General features: G+C 43.0%; 1 protein-coding gene across 1 annotated transcript; it reads left to right on the top strand.

The window, feature by feature from the left end:
* Window positions 1-1,086: 1,086 nt before the first annotated feature.
* On the top strand, window positions 1,087-20,597 carry LOC147115400 (extracellular calcium-sensing receptor-like). Its single transcript, XM_085989576.1, has 6 exons — window positions 1,087-1,311; window positions 9,621-9,917; window positions 10,292-11,117; window positions 15,256-15,483; window positions 19,462-19,585; window positions 19,684-20,597. The coding sequence occupies exons 1-6, from the start codon at window positions 1,106-1,108 to the stop codon at window positions 20,595-20,597; spliced, it is 2,595 nt and encodes an 864-aa protein (XP_085845702.1). The 5' UTR covers window positions 1,087-1,105.
* The last annotated feature ends 1,949 nt before the right edge of the window (window positions 20,598-22,546 follow it).

Genomic DNA, 22,546 nt, shown 5'->3' with positions numbered 1-22,546 from the left:
GATGAGGAAAGAAGGACTTGGATTTCTATAGCGCCTTGCTCGACCTCTGGAGGTTACAGAGCGCTAAACAGCCAATTGAGTACTTGTGAAGGAAAGTCACTGCTGTAATATTGGAAACACGACAATTTGTGCACAGCAAAGGCCCCATAAACAGCGATGTGATATTGACTAGATAATCTATTTTTTGGGTGTTGGTTGAGGGATAAATGGCCAGGACAGCAGGGCGAACTCTTCGAATAGTGTCTTTTACGTCCACCTGGGAGGGCAGGCTTGGTCTTGGTTTAGCTTTTCATTAGAAAGAAGGATAATGAACTAATATGCGAGTGAAATATACACAAATAAACTAGAAGAAAATAGTTTACTGCAACATATCGGACTCTGTTTCACGTGTGTTATTACCATTTATTTTCGAATCTGAATCAAATGACATTTATCATTGCAAGATTTATCTCTCTCACGTTCTCCAATAGATTCTCTTGTTAGAGTAGATAGAGTGATAAAATTTTGTGTTGATTTGAAAATCAAATACAACCCCATTTATCTCTCCTTTTTATGTCAATCTACTCCAAGTGTTTCACACTGGCACAGAAAAACACCTTTAAATAAATTCAAATTGCTTCAATGTAATCGTCTCCGCATTTCGAGTGTTCTCAACGTGCAAATGTAGGTATGAATTGTTCGAGCATATTAACCTTTGATTGGGTTGTGGGTAAAGTCATTGCAGTTCGCTTTATTTCACTGGATTTAATGATTCTCATAACTGGGGAGAACTCATCAAGGAAATTGTAGGCTCAATTTTAATATTTCCTTTAAACTGAGCAAACTTAAAGCATTTGGCACGGTGCCAAAAGCCAACAATAATCATATTCAGTGGCATTTAAATTTCCTCAGGCAGAATGGAAAAATCTATTTTGAAGCATTATTCTCTGGAGGGGTTTTATGGCCACATGTTGATTACATTTCTTTCGTTTGCTCTAAGGCACGATTACCCAGCAATCTCACTTTAAACCGGTACGTGTATAAATGCGCGCACATTTTCCCGAGTTGCAGAATGCTTCCGTGACGGGGAGAATCGAATACCAGTTACCTGTTTAAAAACATCGTGATGCACCACTTTTTGCTATGGTATATATTCACTGTTGCTGTAATCGCGACTACCGAACCGTCATGCCAAATTCAAGGCAAGTTTAACTTAACAGGTATCAGTACGACTGGAGATATCATCCTTGGAGGAATGTTTAATGTTCACTCGCACAGATTTGAAAGTAATCAACACTTTGAACATTCACCAGAGCAAACAAGATGCAAAGGGTTAGTTCACCTCGCTTGTATGCGACCGTGTTTGCCGACATATATTTAAACCGATATTGTTGTTAATGTCGCTGCTCAAAAGCATGCACCTTTAGAGTGGGTTTGAACTGGGTGAATTTGTTTTAGTATGTTGCGTACTACTAACTTTATTTGACCGGTCTGGTCTGGTTTTGAATTGTCTGGTATTGTTTGTCTTGATTTTGTAACAACACCCCGAATATTCAATGCTTTCAAACCAGCGGATAAATCCGAAGTAACAGTCCAGAACATAAGGTCCCCGTTCGATTACCGTGCGGTGCTGGGTTTACTGATCCCATCAAGAACGCCGTTTAGATCACTATAATTCATTCTAGCATCCCTGAGATGGGAAGGAAAATCACTGATCCCTTCGTTGGAAAGTTGCGGTGCATGGATGCTGGGTGAGCAGAGGAGTATGCTCACATGTGATGTTTCCAGCAACATGATGAGACTCAATGTCCAGGTAACCACGTGAAGAATTAACAGTTACTGAAGGACTACTATTGAAAGTGAACTGTATTTGAGGGAGGTTAGTACTATCAGGAAATGAGAGAATCAATTCTAAGACACGTGTAGGCTGCGATATCAGCTACAGCTCCTATTGGCAGCATTTCCTGATCCTATTCTGAAATATAAGAATGTGCAAACTGGGCGGAGGTATGTTGTGAATGGTAAACTGTAGAAGTGGTCACTAACTCGGTTGGTAATGTATTCCTTCGAAGACGTTGAGGATGGTGAAAATGTCATGACCTCTTTTAGTTAATGCCAGTAAAACGCGCAATACCCACAACTTCCGTATAGCAAAATTCGCCGTCCAACCTCTCATTTTTATTAGCCTCTCACATAACCCAAAAGGTTTAAGAAATAACTAGTTACTAACAGTAATAGGCGATGAAACTATTTAGCTTCCAGGTCATTCGTGGAAATCTTGTTCCATTTCAGTGTCCAGCCCAAGCGCAATAGTTTTTTTATGTAACCTTTTATGCTCATTATGAACACAGAGTTTGCGGAAGTTCGACTAGGCAGCCCCCTACACGAGTTCATGCTCATCAATGTCAACGCTCGCTCTGTCTATCTATCTATCTATCTATCTATCTATCTATCTATCTATCTATCTATCTATCTATCTATTTATTTCTCTCTCCAAAAGAACACAATAGTGGAAGTAGGTCAGCATCCAATCAGAGAAAAAATACATGTCTATGTTTCTTGAAAGACCATTTTGCAGAATTGGGAAATAATTGAAAGATAACACGCATATAACAGAATCAGAAACGAGGGGAGGCTCAAAACAGATACTCTACGCATAGCAATGAATTTAGTTTCTCAAATGATTTGCAACCTGCTTAAAAGAAGTCAGGAGATGTTTTTCATGGCAGAAAGGATAATTTTGGCTAGGCAATAGAGAAAAAAAATGAAATAAATAAAACAAATAAAAGAACATGCAACTTGATTGTATTCAGAAAAATAAGTCAACTCAACCAAATTCTCGGTATTAAAGACGAAATTTCGAGCAACTTAGCTCATTCGGATAACCATTGGTATGTCACAGCTTTATAAACAGAGGTTGAAATAAGCAGGAATATTTTAAGAGTTCAGGCCAAGTACCAATGGCTTACTTAAAGAATGAAAAAGCCTTATATCTGAGACTAATGACATATGTCTAGGTCTGTATTGAGCGTTTAATTAGAAAAAATAAAACATATAACATAAACTAAAATATAGTAGTACCTTATTAGATAGGAGCAGACTAAGAAAGACTAAGAAAAATTCAAAAATGTGTTTAGAATGCATGTACGTAAAAGCACAAAGTGTGGCGAATAAGGTTGGTGAGTTACAAGCACAATTTGCCGTGTGGCAATATGATGTTGTGGCCATAACGGAAAAGTGGCTTAAAAACAGTGAAGACTGGGCACTTAATATGCAAGGGTACAAGTTGTTCAGAAAAGATAGGGAAGGGAAAAAGGGAGGTCGGGTGGTTTTGCTGATTAAGGAAGACATTGTAGTGTTGGAAAGGAAGGATGTTCTTGATGGGACAAGGACAGAATTCATTTGGTTAGAGTTGAGGAGCAAAAAGGTAAGATCCCGCTTTGGGCGTATATTTTTTATTAGTTTATGGGATCAGGGCATCGCTGGCAAGGCCAGCATTTATTGCCCATCCCTAGTTGCCCTTGAGTAGGTGGTGGTGAGCCGCCTTCTTGGACCGCTGCAGTCCGTGTGGTGATGGTACTCCCACGGTGCTGTTAGGTAGGGAGTTCCAGGATTTTGACCCAGCGACGATGAAAGATTTGCGATACACTTCTAAGTCAGGATGGTGTGTGACTTGGAGAGGAACCTGGAGTTTGTGGTGTTCCCATGCGCCTGATGCCCTTGTCCTTCTAGGTGGAAGAGGTCACGGGTTTGGGAGGTGCTGCTGAAGAAGCCTTGGTGAGTGGCTGCAGTGCATCTTGTAGATGGTACACACTGCAGCCATGGTACACCGGTGATGGAGGGAGTGAATGTTTAAGGTGGATGATGGGGTGCCAATCAAGCGGGATGCTTTGTCCTGGATGGTGTCGAGCTTCTTGAGTGTTTTTGGAGCTGCACTCATCGAGGCAAGTGGAGAGTATTCCCTCACACTCCTTACTTGTGCCTTGTAGATGGTGGAAAGTCTTTGGGGAGTCAGGAGGTGAGACACTCGCCGCAGAATACCTAGCCTCTGACGTCCTCTTGTTGCCATAGTATTTATGTGGCTGGTCCAGTTAAGTTTCTGGTTAATGGTGACCCCCACGATGTCGATAATGGGGGATTCGGCGATGGTAATGCCATTGAATGTGAAGGGGAGGTGGTTAGACTCTCGCTTGTTGGAGATAGACATTGCCTGGCAGTTCTGTGGCGCGAATGTTACTTGCCACTCATCAGTGCAAGCCTGAACGTCGTCCAGGTCTTGTTTCATGCGGGCATGGACTGCTTCATTATCTGTGGAGTTGCGAATGGCGCTGAAGACTGTGCAGTCATCAGCGAACAACCCCATTTCTGACCTTATGTTGGAGGGAAGTTCATTGATGAAGCAGCTGAAGGTGGTTGGGCCTAGGACACTGCCCTGAAGAACTCCTGCAGCGATGTCCTGGGGCTGTGAGGATTGATTTTCAACCACCACAACCATTTTCCTTTGTGCTAGGTATGACTCCAGCCAGTGGAGCGTCTTCCCCCTAATTCCCATTGACTTCAGTTTTACTAGGGCTCCTTGATGCCAGACTCGGCCAAATGCTGCCTTGCTATCAAGGGCAGTCATTCTCACCTCACCTCTAGAATTCAGCTTCTTTGTCCATGTTTGGACCAAGTCTGTAATGAGGTTGGGAGCCGATTGATCTTGGAGGAACCCTTGCTGGGCATCAGCGAGCAGATTATTGGTGAGCAAGTGCTGCTTGATAGCACTGTCAATGACACCTTCCATCACTTTGCTGATGATTGAGAGTAGACTGTTGGGCGGTAATTGGCTGGGTTGAATTTATCCTGCTTTTTGTGGACAGGACATACCTGGGCAGTTTTCCACATTGTCGGATAGATGCCAGTGTTATAGCTGTACTGGAACAGCTTGGATAGTGGCGTGGCTAGTTTTGGAGCACAATTTTCCGCACGATATCCGGGACCCATAGTCTTTGCTGTATCCGGTGCACTTAGCCGTTTCTTTATATCACGTGGATTGAATCAAATTGGCTGAAGTGATGGTGGGGACCTCGGGAGTAGACCGATATGGATCATCCACTCGGCACTTCTGGCTGAAGCTGGTAGCAAACGCTTCAACCTTGTCTTTTGCACTCAAGTGCTAGGCTCCACCATCATTGAGGATGGGGATATTCTTGGAGCCTCCTCCTCCCGTTAGATGTTCAATGGTCCACCACCATTCATGACTGGATGTGGCAGGACTGCAGAGCTTTGATCTGATCCGTTAGCCCTGTCTATAGCATGCTGCTACCGCTTTTTAGCATGCATGTAGTCCTGTGTTGCAGCTTCCCAGCTTGGCGCCTCATTTTTAGGTACGCCTGGTGCTGCTCCTGGCATGCTCTTCTACACTCGTTGTTGAACCAGGGTTGGTCCCCTGGCTTGGTGATAATGGCAGAGTGAGGGATGTGCCGGGCCATGAGGTTACTGATTGTGGTGGAATTAAATTCTGCCGCTGTCCCACAGCACCTCATGACTGCACCGTTTTGAGCTGCTAGATCTGTTCTGAATCTATCCCATTTAGCACAGTGGTAGTGCCACACAACAGGATGGAGGGCGTTCCCAGTGTGAAGATGGGACTTCGTCCCCACAATGACTGTGCAGTGATCACTGCTGCCAATGCTGACATGGACAGATGCATCTGCCACAGGTATATTGCTGAGGACGAGGTTCAAGTAGGTTTTCCCCTCACCACTCTGTCGCAGGCCCAGACTCGCAGTTATTGTCCTTCAGGACTTTGCCAGTAGTGTTGCTACCGAGCCACTCTTGGTGATGGCCATTGAAGTCCCCCACCCAGAGTACATTCTGTGCCCTTGCTACTCTCAGTGCTCCTTCAACAGCTGAGGGAGGCAGTAGGTCATAATCAGCAGGAGTTTTCCTTGCCCATACTTGACCTGACGGCATGAGACCCGGAGTCAATGTTGAGGAATCCCAGGGCCACTCCTTCCCGACTGCATACCTCTGTGCCACCACCCTTGATGGGACTGTCCTGCCGGTGGGACAGGACATACCCAGGAATGGTGATGGAGGAGTTTGGGACATTAGCTGTTCCAAATTTGGCACAAGTCCCACAGATGTTGGTGTGGAGGACTTTGCAGGGTCGATTGGACTGGGTGTGCCGTTGCTAGTGCCAGGTGGTCCGACCGGTTTCATTTTTATTATTTTGTTCTGTAGCAGTTAATTACACCTGAGTGACTTGCTAGGACATTTCAGAGGGCAGTTAAGAGTCAACCACATTGCTGTGGAATCACATATAGGCCAGAAGATGTCCTTCCCTGAAGGACATTAGTGAACCAAATGGACGTTTATGACAATCCAGTAGTTTCGTGGTTACCATTATATATACTTGCTTTTTTTTCCAGATATATTTAATGAACTGAATTTGAATTCCCCAGTTGCCGTGGTGGGATTTGAACTCACGTCTGACTAGATCATTAAGTCCAAGTCTCATGGATTACCAGCCCAGTGGCATTACCACTACGCTACCGTTCCCTAGGTCCACAGGTTTCCAAATAGTGAGAGGGGGGTTGAGGAGCAAATCTGCTGGAAAATTGCAGAGATATGCAAGAGCTATAGAGTGGCCATATTAGGTGACTTTAATAACCCAAATATCGATTGGGATAATGCTAGAGTAAAGAGAAAAGAGGAGGAGGAATTTCTGAAATGTGCTCAGGAGAATTTCCTTGACCAGTATGTTCTTGGCCCAACTAGGAATGAGGCGTTGCTGGATCTGGTGCTGGGGAATGAGGTGGGCTAGGTCGACCAAATGTCTGTGGGAGAACACTTGGATACGAGTGATCATCGTATCATAAGATTTACATTAGCAATGGAGAGGAGCAAGGAACAATCTAGGATGGAACTTCTAAACTGGAATAGGGCTAACTTCAAGGGGATGGGAATGGATCTAGCCAGGGTAAAATGGAACCAAAGACAGACAGGAAAAACTGTAATGGAACAATGGGCGAACTTTAAGAAGGGGATGTTCCAAGTGCAGGCTAGGTACATTCCAACAAAAGGGAAGGGTAAGGGAACCAAAGCAAGGGCTCCTTGGATGACGAAGAAGATTGAGAAGATGATGAAACAAAACAGAGGGTGTGTGATGAATGTCAGGTGAATTATTCAAGAGAACAAGGCCAAATACAATAAGTTGAGAGGAGAAGTGAAGATGAAAATCAGATTGGCAAACAGAGAATATGAGAGTAGAATGGCGGTAAATATAAAAGGGAACCGAAAAATCTTCTACTGGCATGTAAACACTAAGCGGGTAGTAAGAGGCGGGGTGGGGCCTATTAGGGACAAAGAAGGTGATATATGATTAGAGGAGCTGGGCAAGGCTAGAATACTCAATGAGTACTTTGTATTGGTGTTTACTAAGGAGGTGAATGCTGACAAAATATCGGTAGAAGTAGAAATGGTAGAAGCAATGGAAGGGGCGAAAATCGATAGACAGGATGTACTAGAAAGACTGGGTATGCTTAGAGTGGATATGCCGCCTGGTCCAGGTGGCTTGCACCCCAGGTTGCTAAAGGAATTGGACGAGGAGATAGTGGAAGGGCCTGCCATAATTATCCAATCTTCCCTAGATGCGGGGGAGATGCCTGAGGATCGGAAAGTGGCAAATGTTACACCCTTGTTCAAGAAATGGTGTAAGGACAATCCTAGTAACTACAGGCCGGTCAATTTAACATCAGTGGTGGGTAACGTTTTAGAAACAATAATCAAGGAAAAAATTAACGGGCACTTGAGAGGTTTAAGCCAATTAAGGAGAGTCAACACGGATTTGTAAAAGACAGATCGTGTTTGTCCAATCTAATTGAATATTTTGATGAAGTAACAGGGAGTATTGATGCAGAGCATGCAATGGATGTTGTCTACAAGGATTTTCCGAAAGCGTTTGGCAAATTACCACATAGAAGGCTGGTTAACAAAATAGAGGCTCATGGAATAGGTGGGTCAGTGGCAGCTTGGATAAGGAATTGGCTTAAGGACAGAAAACAGCAATTTGTGGTAAATGGCTGTTTTTCAGACTGGGGGATGGTAGAGAGTGGTGCTCTCCAAGGGTCAGTGCTGTTTTTGATATATATAAATGACCTGGATATTGTAATACAGAGTGGAATTTCTAAATTTACCAATAACACCAAACTTGGTGTTGTGGCAAATAGTGAGGATGATACCATTCGACAGCAACAGGACATAGAAAGGCTAGCAGAATGGGCAGACAAGTGGCAGATGGAATTTAATACAGCGAAGTGTGAGGTGATGTATTTTAGCAGAAGCGACAGAGAGAGGCAATATACACTTAATGGTACCGTTTTAAAGAGTTCAGAGGGTCCTGGGAATTAATGTGCGTAGGTCCCTGAAGGTGGTGGGACATATTGAGAGAGTGGTTAGCAAAGCATATGGGATCTTGGGCTTCATAAATAGAGGTATTGAGTACAAAAGTAGAGAAATTATGCTAAACCTTTATAAAGCGCTGTTTAGGACACAACTGGAGTATTGCATCCAGTTCTGGTCACCACACTTTAGGTAGGATGGGAAGGCCCTTGAGAGTGTACAGAGATTTACCAGAATGGTTCCGGGGATGGGAGATCTTAGCTACACGGACAGGTTGGAGAAGCTGGATTTGTGTTCATTAGAGCAAAGGAGGTTGAGGGGTGATTTGATAGTGGCATATAAGATTATGACGAGTTTGGATAGGCTAGACGGGGAAAGGCTGTTCCCACTAGTTGATGGTACAAGGACTAGGGGACACAGATTTAAGGGTTTGGGCAAGAGATACAGGGGGGATGTGAGAAAAAAAATCTTTACGCAGCGAGTGGTGAGGATCTGGAACTCTGTCGATGGAAATGGTGGAAGTGGAGACAATCAATATTTTCAAGGGGAGACTGGATAGGCTCTTGAGGGAAATACACTTGCAGGGCTACAGGAATAGAGCGGGGGAATGGCACTGACTGGATTGCTCTACAGACAGCCGGCACTGACTTGATGGATGGAATGGCCTCCTTCTGTGCCGTTATGTCTGTATTCTATAGCGGATTATAGAATGGAGTAAGACACGCTTCAAAGAGAGAAGGAAAGTACATTTCTGGTCAGAGAAGAAAAGTTACATTAGAGAAAAGCTGGAATAGATTTCAATCACCCTAAATCAGTATTTTATTGAACAATAGGATATGTAATGGATGTCCTGACTGAAGGAATACTCCATCTTACAGCACACGCGTTATTTTCCTGTTCTTGTACCTTTGGGTTATACTTATATGCATGACTCACAAACTCTTATCGGGCTGAGTGAAATAACGAAATATAGGCTGTCTATTTGAAGATTTAGTGTTAACATGTATATATATATATATATATATATGAATACACCTTATATCAGGCTAAATGTTACTTAAAGTCGATAAGGTACAGCATAATTTAATTCTCAACAATCGGACTTTGAAAATATACTTCAAATAACCTCTTCAGTAGTGAATTTATCAGGTAGACTACAATCGATATTAAGCAGGTGTTAGGAACATCGACACGAAATATGGTGACTGGAGGCTGTTTTACCTGCCTATCAACTGGTACTTTTTACTCTACAGTTTTGATTTCAGATCTTTTCGCCTTGTGCAGACTATGATCTTTACCATAGAAGAAATAAATAGAAGCCATACATTGCTTCCGAATATTACAATGGGCTACAGAATTCTCGATGACTGTACTTCAACCACAACCGCTACGAAGGCCGCCATGGCTCTTGTTAATGGAAGGGAAGGAATGATTTCTGCCAATGATTGCAAAGGTCTTCCCGATGTCTTGGCGATCGTTGGGGGCGGTGGATCGTCCCAATCCATCGCAATAGCAAGGACAATCGGTCCTTTTAGTATCCCATTGGTAAGGTAGGCATTTAATGGGAGCAATCTGGTCCAAGCATAAATCATAGCAACAATACCTCATTGAATTATACTCACTTATATGCTAGTACAAGCAAATAACAGGCCAAGTGTTTGGTTAATACGATGCATGCGTTGGATATATTAAAATATTAGGATGAGTTTATATTTTATTGTTATGCAATACATTGATTTTATGAACTAATGCAAACAACAAAAAAGCTAATTGTTATCTTACCTCAAGAGAGGTTAAACAACGTTCATTAAATAATGTAAATTTTCTAATAGTCGTTATAAGTAGTATTATTTTCTGTAGTCTTTATCTTTGACACTGATTTCTATCTTGTATGAATAAGTGCCGGTTGTTTCCAACAGATTAGTTACTTTTCCACGTGTGCGTGTCTCAGTAATAGACAGGAATACCCCGCGTTTTATAGAACAATACCCAGTGATTTCTATCAGTCTAAGCTTTTAGCTCAGCTCGTTAAAACCTTTGGATGGACATGGATCGGAACCATTAGAAGCAACAATGACTATGGCAATTTTGGAATGCAAGCTTTTATGGAAGACATTGAAAAGCTGGGAATTTGCGTCGCTTTCTCAGCGTCGTTTTCTAGAACCGACCCCGAGGAGAAAGTAACAGAAATTGTTCAGGTAATCAAAAAATCAACAACAAAGGTCATCGTCGCATTTTCTGCCACAGGAGAAATGCGGATTTTGTTAAGAGAAATTGTACGTCAGAATGTGACGGGGATTCAGTGGATAGGAAGCGAGGCTTGGGTTACAGCAGAATTACTTACTCCAGAGGAAAGCACTAGATTCCTTACTGGAACAATGGGGCCTGGCATCCGTGTGGCACAAGTGTTAGGATTACAAGAATTTCTTCTTAAGGTTCACCCATCTACACTCCCGGGCAACAATTTAGTGATGGAATTCTGGGAAACAACATTCAAGTGTACTCTTCTGTCACAAAACGAAATTAAATCAGACGCAGCTCCTGAACATCAGCAATGTACAGGCCATGAATCTTTACACGGAGTAAACAATGCATATTCTGACATAACTATGGATGGAAGTTCCTACAACGTATACAAAGCAGTCTATGCCTTCGCCCATGCAATGCACGCTTTGCTTACCTGTGAAGATGGAGAAGGCCCATTTATAAATGGCACGTGTGCGCACATTTCTACTTATGAACCGTGGCAGGTAAGAAGCTGAGAAGTATAAAAAGTAGTGAAACACTTAAGCTAGTCTTTCATATAAACATAGAATGATACCGCATAGAATGAGGCCATTAGGCCCATCGTGTCTGTGACATCTCTTTGAATGCGCTGTCCAATTAGCGCCACTCATCTGCTATTTCCTCAAAGCCATGGATTTTGTTTCCTTTTCAAGTATTTATCCAATTCTCTTCGGAAAGTTATTACTAAATCTGGTTCCATCAACAATTCAAGCAGTGCCTTACAGATCATAAAAACTAGCTACTTATTTTTTCCCCTCATGTTGCTTCTGGTTCTTTTGCCAATTACACTCAGTCTGTGTCCTGTGGTTACCGACCCTACTGTCACTGGGAACAATGTCTCCTTATTTACCCTATCAAAGATCTTCAAGATTTTGACTACCCCTATCAAATCTCCTCTCAACTTTCTCTGCTATAAAGAGAACAACCATAGTTTTTCTAATCTCTGCACGTAACTGAAGGCTTTCATTTCTGGTAGCATTTTAGTAAATCTCCTCTGCACCCTCACTAAGGTCTTGACATCCTTCCTGAAGTGTGGTGCCCAGAATTGGACACGATGCTCCAGCTGGGGCCTAGCCAATGTATTATTAATATTTAGCATCAGTACCTTGTTTTCCTACTCTATGCCACTATTTATAAAGCCGCGGATCACATATGCTTATTTACCAGCCTTCACAACTTGTCCTGCCACTTGCGAAGACCTGTGTCCATACATCCCTAGGTCTCTATGTTCTTGTGTCCTCTTTAAAATTTGAACCCGTTAGATTATATTGCTTCCCCTCATTCTTCCAACCAAAATTAATCACTTCACATTTTTCAGCTTTAAATTTCATCTGTCATGTGTCTGCCCATTTCGCAATTCTGTCTATGCCCTCCTGAAGGCTGTTACTATAAGGCTGTTCACTACGTTTCTGTGTTTCGTATGATCTGCAAGCTTTGACAGGGGCCCAGAAATGCGTGTCAGGGGCTTCCCGCGGGTGCAAGCCCCCGACCTACACTTACCTAGCGCGCAGGCAGTTGAAGCCTTGGCCTGCATGGATTTCCTGTCTGTGGCCCGGTTCAGCTCCCGGCATGCTGTGCTTACGTGATCCAGCGGCGTACTTAGTGCGATGCATCGGCTGGGATCACGTGAGCACTGGGCAAGCAATCGGAGGATGCAAAAGTTGATTCATGACTTTGACAGGAAGAACTGTCAAACTCATGAAAACTCCGGGCGCCCAAAACAGTACTTAAACTTGAAATAAAAAAATAAAAAAATCACACTATTTAAATGAACTATAAATAACTTTAAACAACTATTTTAAACAATAATTTAAATTTTTGAAAAAAATAATTTTATAAAAAATCGGGGCTAAAAATACACTTACCTTACTGTAAAGTCTTTAAAAATAATATACCTGTGGATAAAAAATTCTAATTTTAATTAATAGACCACTTACCTACTTACGTTTTAAAATTAAGTCCTTACGTCTGCTTTTTTAAAGTGTAAAATGTGGAGGCCTTCACGCACGGGCAAACCTGGAAAAAAAAGGGAGTTCAACGCGCACGCGCAGACTCCTGCGTGCACGTGTTCGACCTCTGAACCCCTTGGTTCAGAGGATCAGAAATGCCGGTTTCCCGCGCATGTGCTGTACATGCAGAAAACCGGCAATTCCATCGGTCCCACCTGTGAGTACACGGTGCTTACTCGTGCATTGGGACACTCATTTCTGGGCCATTATGTCCTGTATACCGAATTCCAGGTAATTTATCTATATATATAAAGCGGCTCTTCTGTCTGTCCCGATGTCTGTCTGTCCCGATGTCTGTCTGTCCGTGTTCTATACGTTTGAAAGTTACAGAGCGTACCGACGTGCGCGTCACCTCAAAAGAAAGCTTGCGATTCCGGACCGGTCATAGGCGTATCTACCTTTCGGCCGGACAAAAATCCCGCCCGCAGTATCCGAAAAACATTCAGTGTTCCGCTCATTAGCATCTCATTAGCGACCGTGTGACGTCGAGGTCGATCAATCGGACGGCGGGTTCCTGGCGCGTGCCATCCTACAGTTGAGTGTCGAGTGACTCGACGATTGACCAATCCTACGCTTCGGTGACCTGACCGGCCAACCAATCGGTGCGTGTGTGGGCGGGCCTTATCCTTCTGAACCGAGGTGAGTGGCCGACATCTTGATTTTCCCCGATTTTTTCCCCCCACACTTTCAGTGTGTTAGGGAAGTAAGGTCAATATTTTAATGATGTGTTAGGGAATTAAATAACAATTTATTTGTGTTTTAAATTGTGTTTAGCAAATGCACACACGGTGGGCGGGGCAGTTGGCTGCTCGTTCGAGACCAGGCCTGCGTCCGACCCGAGGGGCCACTTAGTTAACCGGCAGCCGAGCCCTGCCTCCTATTCACATCTACCGTCCTTCTTGCATGGGCCTACCGAGCGACTCCTACTCCCTCCTCCTCTTTTGCTGCTCTCTATTTATTTAATCTCCTCTTACTAGGCGAAAGATGAGTTTAAATAAAAAAGAAGAGGCCGCCAGTTGCGCGGCCGCCTTGACGACGGCACGCATGCGCACGGCCCCCGTGACGCCAGCACACAGCCTCGGGAGATCGCGGGGGGTGCGAGCCTCGGGAAATCGCGGGCGGGAGAGCCTCGGGAAATCGCGGGGGGGGGGAGAGCCTCGGGAAATCGCGGGGGGGGGGGAGAGCCTCGGGAAATCGCCGGGGGGGGGGCCGAGCCTCGGGAAATCGCGGGGGGGGGGGGGGGAGAGCCTCGGGAAATCGCGGGGGGGAGAGCCTCGGGAAATCGCGGGGGGGGGCGGGGAGAGCCTCGGGAAACCGCCGGGGGGGGAGAGCCTCGGGAAATCGCGGGGGGGGGAGAGCTTCTCTGTTCCCCCCCAGTCTCTCTCTGTTCCCCCCCCCGTCTCTCTCTGTTCCCCCCTCCCCCAGTCTCTCTCTGTTCCCCCCCAAGTCTCTCTCTGTTCCCCCCCCAGTCTCTCTCTGTTCCCCCCCAAGTCTCTCTCTGTTCCCCCCCCAGTCTCTCTCTGTTCCCCCCCAGTCTCTCTCTGTTCCCCCCCCCACAGTCTCTCTCTGCCGCGCCCCCACCGCCCCCCCCCAGTCGCTCTCTCTCTCTCTTCCAACAACAACATGCCCTCGAAAAAGCCTCGGCAACGCCGGGCTCACCCCAGCTAGTATATATATATATCAACAGGAGCCGTGGTTTTGACATCGACCCCTGGGGGCATCACCGCGCATTTCTCTCCAGTGATGTAGAGCCACCCTGTAAACTGAACAGGGTATTTTCAGAAAAGCTATCAGGACAGACTGAAGGGCTGGGATTCTTTTCTCTAGAAAAGAGAAGGCTGAATGTTGATAATATAGAGATCTTTAAGATGATGGTAGTGCTAGATAGGGTAGACTTAAAGAAAAATGTTCCACTTGTGCGGGAATCGAAAACTAAGGGCCATAAATATCCGATGGTTATTCATAAATCCCATACGCAATTCAGGAGAAACCTCTTTACTCAGACAGTTGTGAGAATGTGGAACTTTCTGACACATGGAGTGGTTCAGGCGAATAGCATAGATGCATTTAAGGGAAAGCTAGATAAACACATGAGGGAGAAAGGAATAAAAGGAGATGCTGATAGGGTGAGATGAAGAGTGGTGGGAGCAGGCTCATGTGGTGCATAAACACCAGCATGGACCAGTTAGTCTGAATGGCCTGTTTCTATGCTGTAATTTTTATGTAATTCTAGAAACTATCCTGAAAGAGATGATAGTGATACCTCTGGAGAGACATAACATTTATAAGAGGAAAATGCCTTTGCAGATGTTAACCCTATTCGTTAAATCTACTGGAGCTCCTTGAGATTATAACTGAGTTATTTTTCAAAGGCAACTCAGTAAGTTTAATGTACATCGATTTCAGGGTGAACACTGACGGCCCTGATGGTCTTTATCATTTCTCTTTACTTTATTTTAGTACAATTACTTCAGTGATTTTAATGTCTCTCACATGGATAGGCCCGAAATCGGCATGTCTATTTTGCAATATGGAACAATATAAATTTGTGCTTCATCGTCAATTAAATAATACACGCCCTACTCTTTTGCAGCTACTTCCTTATATAGAATCAGTTAATTTCACAACTAACTCTGGTGACAGCGTCTACTTTGATTCCAATGGGGATCCAGTGGCTATATATGACTTGATAAACAGGCAAGTCAATAAAAATGGTTTCCCAGAGATTGTGATTGTTGGATATTACGATGCTTCTGTATCTTCCGGCCAGCCAATCGTTCTAAAGAAAGAAGCTATTGTGTGGAATGGCGGAAACAACAAGGTGCGTCTATCAAGAAAATATTGCCTCTTAATTAAATTCTTCACAATGGTAACTGTCTATTTTTCCAAGTCTTGTTTACCAGAAACAGTCTCAAATAAATTTAACTTACAACTGAATTGTTAATATATTTAAATGGAATGTTAAGTGATTTGGTGCAGCATCCGGTTGACATTCTGTCCTTGTAACTCAGAACTTGGATCCAAATTGTACCACTACCATGAAACTCTTTTTTCTATGCTAAATTGAATGGCCCTATGTAGAATGTCTCTGGATAGTCTCCAGGAAGTTAACGGTAGGCACAAACACGACTATTCTTAAAGTTGCCATGATTGCAGCTTAATTTAACATTCACTGTTTGAAAGACAGCCTGAACAAATTAAGCAATTCAGCACCTCCCAAAACCATGACCTCCACGACTGAGAAGGACAAGAGCAGCAGGTGCATGGGAACTCAATCACTTTCGTTTGCTCTCTAAATCACACACCAGCCTGACTTGGACATATATCGGTTGTTCCTTCATTTCAGTGGGTCAAAATCCTGGAACTCTCCAACTATCAGCACTATGGGTGCACCTAAGTACCACTCAGGCTAAATGCAATTTAAAAGCTAATCTCAGATTAACTCGATTCGACATAGGCATCAGGATTTCAAACACTATCACGTATTTCAGCAGGTGAGATAAAAGAAATAAAGATTATTACATGTATTATGTTCAAACGCTTAATCCATGGTGAATATTATTACTAGAAAGCACTAAAGCAGAAAAGAAGGCAAAAGTCATGGAAGGAAAGATAATATTGGCCCAGAAATTCGGATCTCCACAGATGAGTACGCACGGGGTACTCACCGGTAGGCCCAACGGAAGTGCCGGTTTCGGCATGCGTGGGAAACCGGAACTTCCGTTCCTTAAAGGAAGGGGTTCAGAGGTCGAACGCGTGCGCCGGAGGGGCAGCGCGTACGCCTGGAACTTACTTTTTTTTGTAGGTTTCTCCGGGAGGGTAAGTCTCCAGGAGTTACACATGTAAAAAGCAGGCACAAGGCCTGCTTTTAACAAGGTAAGTGGGGAATTGATTAAAATTAAAACATTTTTTCCACAGGCTTATTATTTTTAAATACTTTAAAGAAAGGTACGTTTATTTTTAGCTCCGTTAGAAAATGAAATTAATATTTTCAAAAATTAAAATTATTGTTTAAAATAGTTATTTTATGTAATTTATAGTTATTTTAAAAATGTGATGTTTTTAAAAAATTATTTGAAGTTTTAGTGATGTTTTGGGGCCTATAATATTTATAGTTTTGACAGCCCTTCCTGTCAATTTTATGAATGAAGCATTTCCCTGCTACCAATGGCTCTCCATGGCCCACGTGATCCCAGGGGACGCTTCGAACAAACTGCGCCCCTGGGATAGGCAAACACTCTGCACCCGCTGTTGGAGGAGTCCCAGGATCGGATTCCCACGCGGGCCCACAGCTCAAAGGCCTGCGCGATAGGTAAGTGCAGGTCAGAGGCTTGCACCCGCGGGAAGCCTCCGAACCGAATTTCTGGGCCAATAAAATGGAAGAACATTTATTTATACAGCCACTTTCACATCCTTATGACGTCCCAAAATCCTTCACGGTCAGTAGATTACTTTGAATTGCAGTCACCGTTGAGATGTTGGCAAACGCTGCCGTCTATTTGCGCACTGCAAATTGAATAAAAAACGTTTTTAGGGGAATTAAACAGGATTTGTCATATTTAAATCAATAGGTTTATATATTTTTAGAATAATTAAAATCATTCAGATCTACAAAGCTAAGGTGTACATGGTTAAATTGTTATTCTAGTCCTAGTCATAGTCTAACTTTGTTGAAGCTGCAACTGTGGCAATGTAGTAGAGTCCCCTAAATAAAAATATACCTCAATATTAATTCAATGTAAAACCACGAACACTGTGCTCCCTGTATCTGTATTATCATTAAACATGGGCTGCAAACAAAACTATGATTACATTCCAACAGTAGTCACTGCTTTAAATATAAATACATGAAATAGGAATTCGCAAAATAGCAGGAGAAAAGTAGTATATATAAAACATTTTATTAACTATTAAACACTTGCCTATGAAGATCTTCGTTGGTGCTTACAAAAAAAACAAGATGGTTTTTTAAAATTGTGGACAGTTGTAAACAGGGTGAAACATTACCTGCCGTAATCATAACGATAATCTTTGCGTTGCCAACTGTGGGACCTTGCTGTGTGCAAATTGGCTGCCGCCGTTTCTTACCAAATAACTTGGAAAAAGTTTTCCAATGGCTACCGAACGTTCTCGCACGTTGGCAGATGTGAAAGACGTTATATGAATGCAAGTTGTTCCTTTCTTTGTTTTACATACAACTGCACACCTAAACATTTTCTTTAGGAAGGTAGGAACATGAGTAGGCCATTCAGCGCCTCGAGCCTGCTCCACCATTTAATTAGATCATGGCTGATCTGTACCTGAACTCCATCTACCGGCCTTGGTCCCGTAACCCATGTTAATCTTACATAACTACAATGTATCAATCTCAGTTTTTAATTCTTAAACTGACCTGGACACAACAGCTTTCTGGAGGAGAGAGTTCCAGGTTTCCACTACCCTTTCTGTGAAGAATTGTTTTCTGATATCACCCATGAACTGCCTGGCTCTAATTATATGGTTATGCCACCTTGTTCCAGGATCCCGCACAAGAGGAAGTAGTTTCACTGTATACATCTTATCAAATCCTTTAACCATCTTAAACAATTCAAGTAGATCACCTCTTAATCGTCTATATTCGAGGGAATACAAGCAACTTGTCCACATAACTTAATCCTTTTAGACCTGGTATAATTCTGGTGAATCTGTGTGGCACCCCTCAAAGACCAATCGATCTTTCCTGCTGTGCAGTGCGCAGAACTGAATGCAATACTCCAGATAGGGTATAACCAGAGCTCTGTACGGCTGTAATGTAACATCCACCCCTTTGTATTCCTGCCCTCCTGAGATAAAGGCCAAAATGTCAATATCCTTTTTAATGAAACTTTGCATCTGTCCACTAGCTTTTAGTGAGTTTTGTAGTTGGATCCAGAAATCTCTCTGCTGATCCACATTTCCTAGCTTCTTCCATTTAGGAAATACTCTGATCTATCTTTATTCGGTCCAAACTGGATGACCTCACACTTTCCCACATCGAACTCCACCTGTCACAGTTTTGCCCACTCACTTAATCTATCAATGTCCTTTTGCAACTTTCTGCTCCCATCTACACAATTTACGGTGCCATCTAACTTAGTGTCGTCAGCAAACTTAGATACATGGCTCTCTATTTCTTCCTCCAAGTCATTTATAAATGCAGTTTAAAGCTAAGGCCCCAGTGTATATCTCTGGGCGACACCACCAGTCCATCCTGCCAATTTGAGTGCATACCTATTATCGCTATTCTCTATCTCTTACCTCCTAACTAATTCCCTATCCAAGCCAACAGGAACCCTCCAATTCCATGCTCTCTCATTCATGTTAGCATTTAATAACATTTTCAATACATGTTCAGTATCATTCGGAAATGTAGAGTTAATCGTGTTCTAAATTATTGAACAGAAATGCTATCATACGATTATTAACTGTAGAAAATCCTTTGCTTAATTTGTTACCGCTCTGAAAATAAATATAAAACATTTTCAATTAGATCCTGAGTACGTATAATACTATATTCGGGCACTTCGCTTACTTCACAATACATACTTCTGATTTGCATTCAAGGGATTCTACTTTGCTATATATTTTGATTCGCCTGCATCAATAAATGCTTTATTGAACAATATTATCTGTGTTAAACATTCAAAAAAGTGGCTGATATTGCGTGGAACATTACTTTCTAAATATCGTTATTTGGAATTAATATATATTAGTTGTGTTTTGCAAAAGATGTAATGTTACATGTGTCATAACATAAACGTTGCTATCAATTTTTCTTCAGGTCCCACGTGCAATTTGCACAGAGAGCTGCCCCCCAGGGACACGGAAGGTTCCCAGAAAGGGACAGCCGAGCTGTTGCTTTGACTGCACTCAATGCGCTGACGGTGAGATCAGTAACACCACAGGTATGCTAAAACTCGAGTTCCATGTTAGTCTTTCCAAATCTTTCATTCGGATTGCTTAAAACGTTTGACTTACGTTTACCACTTACTATTTCTCCAAGATGCCTTAGACTGCACTCAGTGCCCTTTCGATTACTGGCCGAATCCGAGCAAAGACACATGCGCCGCAAAAGAAATTGAGTTTCTCTCTTTTGGAGAGACTTTGGGAATCGTATTAGTGACGCTCGCGTTGATCGGAGTCTGTGGAACTACAACAATAGCTGGTGTCTTCCTTCAGTATAAGGACACTCCCATTGTGAAAGCTAACAATTCCGAGCTGAGCTTCCTTCTTCTCTTTGCATTAACTCTTTGTTTCCTGTGCTCTGTTACCTATATTGGCGAACCTTCATTTTGGTCCTGTGCGTTACAACGTGTATCGTTTGGCATTACTTTCGTTTTATGCATTTCTTGTGTTTTGGCAAAGACTATCCTTGTCCTGATGGCCTTTAAAGCAACACTTCCCAACAACAATCTAATGAAATGGTTTGGACCCACACAGCAACGCTTCGGCGTATTCGCTCTGACATTTATTCAAGGGTTGATTTGTACTATATGGCTAAGTATAGCGCCACCTTTTCCTATAAAAGACACAAACTATTACAGGGAAATTATTATTTTAGAATGCCGTGTGGGGTCTAAAACAGCCTTTTATTGTGTGTCAGGTTATATTGCTTTCCTGTCCTGTGTTTGTTTCATTCTTGCATTTCTAGCACGGAAACTGCCCGATAATTTCAACGAGGCCCAATGTATAACCTTTAGCATGCTTATCTTCTGTGCTGTTTGGATTGCATTCATTCCAGCCTACGTGAGCTCTCCTGGAAAATATACCGTAGCTGTAGAAGTGTTTGCTATTTTGGCATCCAGTTTTGGGTTGCTTCTCTGTATTTTCGTTCCTAAATGTATTATTATACTGCTTAAACCGGAGAGCAACACTAGAAAGCATGTAATGTCCAAAATGCCTTCAAAAAAGCTTTGAAAGTTTGATATTATGAATAATTCATTGAACATGTCAGTATCAATGAAGGACATTGTTTTCTCTGTAACTGCATGATAATGCAATAGTATCAACCTAATCAAATCAAAATACTTGCATGTAAAATAAATTTGTTTGTGGATTTAAACGCTGCTGACAATGTAAGATGCTAATTTTCAAGTGAATAAACGTTTACTTCTCAGCTGTAACTAAATGTATCATCTTAAATGAAAGAATCATCTGTACACTGTCCTTAATCTGGTACAAAGCCGAACAGCTTTGAACTGTGTATAAATGTTTTTAAGTTTTTTGTATTTTTTAACTATTAGTTTAATTATTAAAATCATAGAGTCATACAGCATAGAGGGAGGCAATTCAGCCCATCATGCTTGTATCGGCTTATTGAAGAGAGCAATCCAATTAATCCCAATCCACTGCTCTTTCCCCATAGCCCTGCATTTATTTCCTTTTCAAGTATAAATCCAATTCCCTTTTGAAAGTTACTATTCAATCTGCATCCACCACCTTTTCAGACAGTGCATTTCAGATCACAGCAACTTGCCGCGTTAAAAAATGAAGTGATTATTTGCAATGCATTTTGACACTCTCTGCGGTTTCTCACCGCAAATGCGCATTACCAAATGGCCCGGCGGCTGCCATGCACCCCTCGGCTCTGTCACTGTCTCTATTCACTTCAACAACACCACCAACAACAACAACTTCTGTTTATATAGCGCATTTAACGTAGTAAAATGTCCTAAGGCGCTGCACAGGAGTATTTTAAGACAAAAAAATTGACTTCGATCCACATAAAGATAAATTAGGACAGGTGACCAAAAGCTTGGTCAAAGAGGTAGGTTTTAAGGAGCGTCTTATAGGAGGAAAGAGAGGTTGTGAGGCGGACAGGATATGGCAGGGAATTTCAGAGTATAGGGCCTAGTCAACAGAAGGCACGGCCACCTAAGGTTGAGCGATTATACTCAGGGATCCTCAAGATTGCTGAATTAGAAGAGCACAGATATCGTGGGGGGTTGTTGGGCTGAAGGAGGTTACAGAGATAGGAAGGGACGAGGCCATGGAGGGATGTGAAAACAAGGATGAGAATTTTGAAATCGAGGCACTGCTTAACCGGGAGCCAATGTAGGTCAGCGAGCACAGGCTTGATGGGTGAATGGGACTTGGTGCGAGTTAGGACACGGGCAGCCGAGTTTTGGATCACCTCAAATTTATGTCGGGTGGAATGTGGGAGGCCAGCCAGGTGTGCATTGGAATAGTCAAGTCTAGAGGTAACAAAGGCATGGATGAGGGTTTCAGCAGCGGATGAGCTGAGGCAGGGGCGGAGACAGGCAGTGTTATGGAGGTAGAAGTAGGCGGTCTTTGTGATGCTGTGGATATGTGGTTGGAAGCTCATTTCAGGGTCAAAATATGACACGAAGTTTGCGAACAGTGTGGTTCAGCCTCAGATATATAATAGGGAGAGGGATGGAGTCAGTGGATTGGGAACAGAGTTTGTGGCGGTGACCAAAAACAATGGCTTTGGTTTTTGCAATATTGAATTGGAGAAACTGTATGTCAGACAAGCACTCTGACAAGTTAGACACCTTGGAGGGGTCGAGAGATGAAGTAGTGATGTGGAGCTGGGTGTTTTCACCGTACATGTGGAAACTGATGCTATGTTTTCGGATGATGTCACCAAGGGGCAACATGTAGATGAGAAATAAGAGGGGCCAAGGATCGATTGTTGGTGGACACCAGAGGTAACGATGTGGGAGTGGGAAGAGAAGCCGTTGCAGGTGATTCTCTAGCTACGATTAGATAGATAGGAATGGAAGCAAGCAAGTGCAGTCCCACCCAGCTGGGCGATGGTGGAGAGGCATGGGAGAAGGATGGAGTAGTCAACTGTGTCAAAGGCTGCAGACAAGTCAAGAAGGACGAGGAGGGATAGTTTACCT

Source organism: Somniosus microcephalus, chromosome 6, assembly GCF_052327205.1.
Source record: "Somniosus microcephalus isolate GS21.2 chromosome 6, FLI_Smic_1.0, whole genome shotgun sequence".
NCBI classification, from domain to species: Eukaryota; Metazoa; Chordata; class Chondrichthyes; order Squaliformes; family Somniosidae; genus Somniosus; species Somniosus microcephalus.
This window is presented reverse-complemented; position numbering and strand designations above follow the sequence as displayed.